The sequence below is a fragment of the Uloborus diversus genome, chromosome 5 (genome assembly GCF_026930045.1).
Source record: "Uloborus diversus isolate 005 chromosome 5, Udiv.v.3.1, whole genome shotgun sequence".
Lineage (NCBI taxonomy): Eukaryota > Metazoa > Arthropoda > Arachnida > Araneae > Uloboridae > Uloborus > Uloborus diversus.
In genome coordinates, this window is record NC_072735.1 from 173,006,713 (window position 1) to 173,016,198 (window position 9,486).

At 35.4% G+C, this 9,486-nt stretch overlaps 1 protein-coding gene across 1 annotated transcript; it reads right to left on the reverse strand.

Moving 5' to 3' along the window:
* Positions 1-4,148: 4,148 nt before the first annotated feature.
* On the reverse strand, positions 4,149-8,222 carry LOC129222483 (alpha-2Db adrenergic receptor-like). The gene is made up of 3 exons (XM_054856996.1): positions 7,838-8,222; positions 6,660-6,762; positions 4,149-5,313 (listed from the first exon to the last, which is right to left on the reverse strand). Exons 1-3 carry the CDS (start codon positions 8,220-8,222, stop codon positions 4,149-4,151), a joined length of 1,653 nt encoding a protein of 550 aa, XP_054712971.1.
* Between the last annotated feature and the right edge of the window lie 1,264 nt (positions 8,223-9,486).

The window sequence follows — 9,486 nt, forward strand, 5'->3', positions numbered from 1 at the left end:
GGCAATCATTAGTGTAAAGGTTGATAACCACTACCTTAAAAAATGACGATTTTTTCAAGCTCTTGATTTTTATTTTAAAAAACCTGTTTTCGCTTTTATTACAGTTGAAATTGGATAAAGGATTTTTTTAGCTGATTCTTATCTTCAAATCATCTGCACAACTTATAAATTAGCTAACTATCCAGGGCTTTAGAAAGTTTCTGTGAATCTGTAAGATATCATTAAATTTTTCAATGCAGTGTCTTGCTGAGATCAAAATTAAACTTAACATTTATAGTTAGTTTAACTATGAATAATGCGTGAAATATTTTTACTTTAGTTCAGTTCTCCATTTTAAATTAATTACAAATTTTAAATTTTGAGAAAACTTTAACTTTTTTTTTGTTTACAAAAAAAAAAAAAAATCAATATATGTTTACTTTTCTTAAGTTTGAGGAGATATGAATTTAATTAATTATACTACCTAAAAAGACTTTTGTGTTGTGAAGTTGTGAAATTTCTTGCCAGTAATTTTAAAGTTTGCCGCCAAAATTCAAATACATTTTTTGGTAAAATATACGTTTTTAAGGCCAGTATTTTCAAAAGTTTATTTAGTTGATTTATTTTAATGCACATTTTAAAGCAATAGTTAGCTTACTTTTATTCGCTGTTGTTCGAAATAGTTTTCTAGCAATAAAATGATGACAGTGTTTCTTCATCTACCGGCAAAATGTTTTTTTTTTTAATTTTTTTTAAAATATTTTATTCGACAAAGGAGTAATTACTTTTCAAACAATATTATTTGGTTGAATTTTTATTTTACTTTTCTACTAATGATTTGCTTTTGAAAGAAGTTCTAAAAATTAAGTTTTTTTCATGGAAATAATTCCTAAAGGCTCTATTTATTGTTTTGAATTTATTATTTTTGTTTTTACTTCTGAAATACTCCAGTTTTACGCATTATTTATCTGATGTTCATAAAATCATTTTTGCATAAAGCATAAATGCTTTAATTATAAACATTTTAATTATTACGGATTATACACAAAGAGAAAAACAAAACAAGTTTTCTATGGCATTTTCAAAAAAGCAACTCTCGGTATTCAAATTAAAATAATGTTTATCAATTCAAAAAACAAAACTCTAAAGAATTACAAAATAAAAAATTGAGACCTTGTATCAAAATACAAGTTCTTAAAACAAATGTATAGTATTGTTTTTTGTTTGTTCGTTTTGCTTTGTTTTGTTTTCAAAATACTAAAGCAGAATATTTAGCGTTAAAAATTTGCTTAAGATTTTTGTTTAGAAACAATTATTTACATTTTATACTTATTTAAAGCGTTAAAATAATGGTAAGGATTATAGAAATACTTAAAATATGAAACCAATAGTTCTGCAAGAAATCGGATTCACGAACAATTTTTATGACAGCATTAATACTAAATTAAAGAGGAAATTATTTGGATATTTAAAAAAAATCATATGAAATATATATTTACTAGTTGATTATGTGTAAAAAAAATCAAATGCTTATGCCTGAGTCAACTCAGTAGTAATATACTGTTTCTTATTGATTCGCCATTTTGCAGATACTCACCGTTTAAGGCATGAAGTTAAACATCCGTTTACAAAAATACAAAATAAACACATAAATGTAAAATAACTGCAGCAGTTCAATACAAATAATCATTAATATTAATAATTCTTCAAGAACTCCAGCAATCCTTATTTTCAGATGTAGAAAAATGTACAATATTTGTTCTTACGCATTTCTAAAGTTGATCGATTGTTCCTTTCGTTCCACTAACGCTTTAAGCGCCATCTATAGGGTTCATGAATCTTAATACTTCAGACCTGGATAATGTAAAGATACATAAAATATTACAGTTTGAAAATATAGATGAAAATGTATGGAACCTATTCTAGCGTCTATCACGGCCTCTGGCATTTACTTCCATTTCCGGTGATCTAAGCATTTTTTGTATAGCTTATAAATTTTATAAAATCAGCGTGTTTTGTTGGCAAAAATATATCCAAATATATTCTTAACATTTTTAACGAGATGGCTGATGAGTTCTGAGTTCCTTGTTCTTTTCAATTGCTACAAGATCATGATATATATGGCTAGTCATTTTGAAGAACTTATACCTAAAGCTATTTATTTTATGAATTAAGCTCTTTTTTGTTTCGTTCAAACGTTCTTCAAGTTTCATGGAAAGCAAATCGGTAAAAATATGATAATTGTCAAGTATTTGATATGAAACGTAAGTCTCTTGGCGCATGCATGTTGCAACAGAGATTATGTCTTAAAATTTGAAAATTGATTTTATCATTTGTTCTCTCCATCCATATTACACTAAAGCATTTTTTTACTTTTTTTACTTATGCTTGCAAAACAAAAAATCTTTTATCTACAAACAAACATTTTATTTTTCATTTTCAAAGTATTGTATATAAAGATATGCATTACTACAGCCCTGTAATTACTGTAGACTACTGCGAAACCAAATTATACACTGAAACGTATTCAACACTGTTTTACATATTTGCATGTTAAATGGAAAAACTGCTTGATCAATAATTGTTAAAGTAATCAACGAGTTATGCTAATATGCTAATTGAATTTACGTTCTTTCTTTGGCAAACGCCAATAATTTAACCTTTTCCACTCATTAAATTGCTGTAATTTTTCGATTAGGATAATTCGCATTAGAATTGTTTATTGCATTTAATTTCTAGTGTATGGGTAAAGAATTATACAAGCTCTTTGGATTTTCTTATATAATTATTAAAGCGTTTTCTTTGAACATTATAACTTTTCATTTTTCATCAATAGTATTTTCCTAATCTTTTGGATTTATCGTTTTTTCTTTTTAGATTTTTACTTTTTACTAGGATTTGTGTGCTAACCGAAATTTCATTTTCTTCATTTATGTTTCTCTCTGAATCTTTAGTATTTTTAGTAATTCCTAAAATTTTTATTTAGTTATTTTTGCCCCATTAATTATGAGGTTTTTGCTGACTAGACTTTGGGTTCAGCTGGGATAGCAAATATTTACCTATTTCAAGTAGCGTCATAACGAGATCGACATATCACATTGCTCTTGGGAAAGGTAAATATCAATGATGATACAAATGACTTCCCAGTTGAGCTATTGCCAAAAGGAACGCGTATTAATTGCATAAATTACGTTACATACTTACATTAAATACAACTTTGGCAATTTAGTGGCTGCGTCAGCCTAAGCGGAATCATATCATTGATATTATTATTTTAACGAAATAAAGTTACTAATTCATTCTAACACAGCGATGTTTTCTTTGTTGTAGTTTCAGATCTTTATATTCAGTTTGATATCTTTGGTTCTGATGGAGTAATCGAGACGTAAAGTGAACGAGGCGAGAACTACTGTTTCCGATGTCTACAAATGAACCTGACGACGTTGATGCGATCACGTGACTTTGTTCTCTCCGTGTACGCATAGTGATACAGTTTCGCGTTCGTATCCGCTTGCATAGGTTCCATTTCCGCGATTAAAGTCATCTCCAGCGACGCTATTACTCCAGGCACTCTCTTGTCTTTGGCAAAATGGAAGACAAGATAACAAGTATTAAAATTCACAACAGTAGGGCTACTTGGAGGAATGTGAAGAACATCCAGTTGAGTTCCTTTTCGATATATTGAACGTTGTAGCTCAAAAATGATGCATTAAGCCATCAGTTTGTACTAGTAATTTTTAAAAATTTTAGTGATCAAATACAAAGCAGAAATAACTATTCGTTAATAGAAACTGAAGCTAAAAGAAGTTTCGATAATTTCTAGTTTTTTAATTTTATTTTGATAAATTTATTTTCTACTTTGCTGTCAAGAAACGTGATTTTTAGATAAATCACAAAACATTCATTTGTAAATAACTGGGAAGAATCTATAGTGATGGACTAAATTAAAATATTGCTCTTTTATTCTTTAAAACTAAACAAAATGTCACGTTGTTGAAATTTCCAAAACATTTTTTTTCACATAACAGTTGTTGTGTAAGAGGCAAATATTGTAAATAGATAAGCAGCTGAAAGTTGCAGCTTTTACTTTTTACTTACTGAAATTGTATCTAGCTTATAAAGAAAGAGAACTCAAGGGGAAGTTCCTCAAGTGATATCAAGAAATAAAATTACTTGAAAAGTATTTTTTTGAAAGCTTTCCGAAAATCCCTGTTAAAGATGGTGTATATGATCGGGTTGAGGGCTGAGTTGCAGTATCCGAGCCAAAAGGCTATGGCAAACCCGGTTCGTCCTATAACGCAGACTTTGCACAGCGCTTCCAGGACGTATAGGACGAAGAACGGCAACCAGGCCAGGATGAAGGAGGCCATGATGAGGCCAAGGATGAGGGTGGCCCGGCGCTCTTTTGCTTTGGCGATTCTCCGTCTTTGCCTCTCTGCTTCGGTGGTGGGTTGTCGTTTGGGTAGGTCCTCGGGACGGGCCTTCATTTTCACTTTCTTCTTTTTCTTTTTCGATTTGGAGTCTTCCCCCAACTCGCTGACGTCTTCTTCGGACCTACCCAAATCGGCGAGAGAAAGTGTGGATCCAAAAGGAGACCTCAAAAATTTGGGAGCCCGCAGCACCGATGTCCTTCTTTGGGTGGGTTCGCTCACCACCAGGTGGCTCTGCTCGCCGACCACCTTGTTCGACGACGAAGACTTGCACAAGCTGTTGCTGCTCTCGACGTCGTCTCTGAAGGTCACCCTCTGGGTGTCTGGGGTCATCTGGACGTCTGGGGGACAAGACTCGTCTGCGGAATCCTCGATGACGATCGCGGGGGCGTCCACCACGACTACGGGGGAGGCTCCGGAGCGCGTCCCGTTGCTCTCGGGGATCTTGGGGAGCTCAGGGATGGGCGAGAAGGCCTCGAAGTCTTTGGAGCGGTCGGGGGGACTCGCGTTACTGAAGCTCGTGCACGTGGTCGTCGTCGTGGACTTGTCCTTGATGGGATCGTTCGTGAACTCCGTGGCTACCGACACCACCGCTGCGTTCTTCTGCTTCTTCTTCAGGTGTCTTCGCGCCCTGGAGCGGGCGGCGACGAAGATTCGGCAATAGACGAACACCATGACGAATGCCGGGACATAGAAGGACCCAAACGCAGAGTAGAGCACGTATCCCACGTCGTCGCTCAGCAAACATTCCGGGTAGTAGGAGGGCTGTTCCGGCTTCTTCCACCCCACGAGCGGGGGCAGCGATATGATGGCGGACAGCACCCACACTCCACAGATCATGGCAATAGAGCGCCGCGGGGTCCTTTTGCGGAGGTATTCCACTGCGTGGGTCACCGACCAGTACCTGTAAGCAAAAAAAGCAAAAATAACCAAAAATATCAAGTCTAACAGACAGTTCTGCCCTTCTGTAACAGTTTAAAAAATATTTAACACTGTCTCCTGTGCGATTTAATTGCCATGGTACCTCGTAACTTCCTCCTAGCGAGATCGCAGTTTGTTAATCGGATTTTTGAAGAATGTATTTTTTAATAGAGCCATAGAACTCAAGTACTGCTGTTTAATGCTTTCACATGCAAGCTTGGAGAGCCGTCAGAAAACCTTAGTGCTAGGCTCGTTCACCACTTTTTTCAGATCGCACACCGTTCAATTCTTCCTTACTCCTTTGTTTGCAAATATTTGTTTCTAGAAAATGTCAAAAAAAAAAAAAAAAAAAGAAATCTGAAAACAGCATTCTTCGCCCCGAAGAAAAGGCAATTCTCTTCTCAAAAATGAGATTTTCAATTTGCCATCACGCTAGCAAGAAGTCATAAAAATGGTAGAAATTAAATCATAAAGTACATTGTTAAATATTTTGAAAACTGATTGCCTCTCTTCTCAAATTTGGACACAACATTCCGGTATATCTTCTATAAACTTCTGCCTTATATAACAGCAAGGGCAGTGAAGTTACAGAGGTTAGTTCAAAAAGTAAAAATTCCACCAACCTTCGAATCCCCAGTTAGGCTCTTGAATTTTAATAGTTTCCGTTGCTGGTTGAAGGAAGGAAATGAATAAATCATACATTGAAAAGACATCGGTAAGACCTATTTTTGCAGTAGTTATTTCTAATCTAGTATTTTTCTTTCTCGGAAAGTTTACTCAAGAAATAGAGGCATATTAATATTTGTCCTCAAAATGCAGGTGTGACCCAGCGCACTGATTCTCAATCTGTGGTTCACAAGCAATTTTTATGTGGTTTGCGAACAGTTAGTGAAAATTAATCTACGTTAATTTTATAATTATAACAAAAGTTATGTAGGAAAACTTTTGAGCTCGTCTCATTTGACGAAATACATTTTTTTTGAAAATATTATTTCTATCGGTGTGTCCCACTTAGGATTCGAACTGGAACCAAGTGGTCTTAAGTAGTGAAAAGGTTGAGAACCCCTAATATAATGTATTCTTCATGCTGTACTAAAGGACGTGCAGTAGTGTATTCGTGCATTAGGTATTTTTTGCAGTATTGTATGCTGGCGTTCCCACTTCCATTTAGGGATCCTTGCATACTAATGAAGTATGGTACATAACATTCTTCAGAACTTGTCAGGGTTACATTTTAAGGAGTAAACCCCAAGCTTAAAGTTGACCCCATCCGCATGGTAAAACAAAAGACCTAGAAGGAAAAGTTGGGGAGTTGTTGAAGATAAGTACCTGTCCAGGCTGATAAGGCAGAGGCTGTTGATAGAGGCGGTGCACAGGAAAACGTCCAGAGCGGAGTGGATCTCGCACCAGATACGCCCAAAGATCCAGTAACCTATAAGGTACTCAGTTTGAAATACCATGCCGCCAAATTGAAACTAAGTAACAGTAACTGTAAACACATGCACATTATATAACTTTGAGTGACCGATAAAGGTCATGCTTGAATTGATTAACTCGGACGGTTAAATTCATAACGTTTTGATGGCGTTAGTGGTTTGTGCGGTGAGTGTCCATTGACTGTTCATATACGATCGGCTAACCAGTTTTGTTAAAACGGTTCTGGTTAGTTACCGCTGAGCCCGAGTTAACCCGTCGTTCTATTCAGACGCTATTTCAAATATAAGTTTTCAAGGTGAGTTGTTAAGAGTTCAGATTGAATGGAACTCGGTGCGAGATGGAGTAGTCTATCTCAGCTTGGAGGTATGTGGATATGAAAGCAAAAGCTGCCAAGTTCTCGTATATGCTGAGCAAATGATAGGATTTAGTTTAAATAGAGAATCTTATATAATTTACTTTATTTCCCTAGTGAGCGTTGTCTTTGGTGAGTGTGTTAATGAAATGTTTTTAGCTTTAAAATAATCTGTGTAGTTTATTAAAAGAATAAAAACAGAATTTACAGTGAAAGTTCTTTACATATAGATATGAAAAAAAAAAAACATTACAAATGTATCACTTTTTTGGCCAGCAAAAACGACTTCACGATCAGCCGAACCAGGACGTCTGAGATCGCCAGGGAAGCAATCAACCAGTTGTAGACCGTTTTTAGGGCGTTTTTGCTGAAGTTAAAGCAAAACGCGTTATTTGGCTTAGGTTTAAATTCCGTTAGTCAAAAGTGCCTTTTTTTTTGTTTAAACAATCTTTGTGTTTTTAAATAGAACGAAGGACCATTCACAAAGTTCTAGATGGCTATCGCGGAAATAAACCAGTTCTGAACCGTCTTCAGTGATTTAAGGGTCGCTATGCTATGCAACGCATACTAATTAAATGTTTAATGTGTACATTGCCATGGAGTGTAAATTAAGTATTAATTTCGTTAAGAAATTCTCTGTTTTTTTACAGACAAAAATAAAACACAATTTACGAAGTTCTTCAAAGATAGAATTGAAAAGAAAGTAAAATTTACAAACCCATCACTTCCTTGGCCAGCGAGAACGGCATCACGATCAGCCCGACCAGGAAGTCCGAGATGGCCAGCGAGGCAATGAACCAGTTCTGGACCGTCTTTAGCGCCTTTTCGGTCGCTATGGCGATGCACACCAGCATGTTTCCTACCACGATCAGTATCATGATGACCGTCACGAAAAATGACGTCAGAATGATTCCCAGGTGGGAGTATCCGCTGGGGTACACGGCCCCGTCTTCCCATTCCACCGTGTAGTTCGTGCCCAGCACCTGCCACGTTCGGTTCGCGTCCTCGGTGTCGTTCGGCAGTTGTCGGAACAGTTCGTAGTCCACGGAAAACGCCCCGAATTGAGAGCTGCCGTTGAAGTACAGGGTAGCGTTCTCGTCCATGGTTGGTTTCGCAACCAATCTCCTGCTATAAATTCCTCAAATGTAACGTGGCAATAGCTTCATCTCGTTTGAACAATGTGCCTCAATGAAAGCACTTATAAGTGTTGCTAACAATCAGTTGCATTTATATTTCTCTCGCTTTAAAAGTTCTTTCTCTTCTTTTGGTTTAACGTATTAATAAATTTTATCACGAGTTTAAACAATATGCCCCATTTTTCTTTCAGTCAATTAATCTAATGCTCTAAATACACTTATATTTTATCGGATAAGCAATAACATGAAACATCTCAACCTCAACAGTTTTTTTTATGAAAAATATGGTGCATTTAAGTTTTGTTCTTTTGCTTAAATTCTTTGCAAACAAAACAACAAGCAATTGTTAAAGCTTTATAAATGAATTTGCGTGTTCTCAGTTTTAAAAATATCTGATATAACACTTGAAGGAAATGCAGTAAGTTTATCATTAACTTGATTTTGTTTATTTGTTAACTAAAGCATTTAGTTCACTCGGGAGATTGAACACATTTAGCACCATCTTAAGTTCGGTGTCCTTTAAACTTGCTGACAATTTAAGTCATTGCGTGCACTATTTTTCTTTGCACAAAGCACTTGTGTTCGAACTAAACGCACATTGCATCAGCTAATCATCTTTAATTGAAAATTGAGAGATATCCTTATTATCTTCTTCTGTAAGACAAATACTCGTAGAGCACAAACCGACGCATCAAATGTATGTAGTTCCACATGGCCACCAGCTTAGGCACATTTTTTCTTGCCAATGTCTCCATCTGAAACGAGAAAATAAAGGTGATTTTTAGACTGAATTCCGAGAAAACCTAACTAAATATTTTTTAAACCATTGTGGTGTTTCATTCGGAATGCACCTATTACATTTCGCCGGAAGAGAACTATAACTTGGTAACGTCAAATTTGCCAAAATGGAATGTTTTACTCGAGATAAAAGTTACTTTTCGTACGGGTGTCACAAAGATGTCTAATCTTCCAAGAAAATAAAACTGAATAATGTTTAAAACAGGGCTTCATTTTCCTGCAGAATCGAGAAATACAATAATTTGCTAAGTTTTTCTGGAGAAACTATGAAAAAAAAAGTTGCAGTTACCTCTTTGTAGCATTCACTCCAAGATTTATTAACAGCTCAATTAGCGACAATACCCACAGGAGTGCAATTTAAAAAAAAATTAATAAATAAGTACACTAAAAACTTTTTTTATGTAGTGAATAAGGACCGCCCAAAAGAAATCGC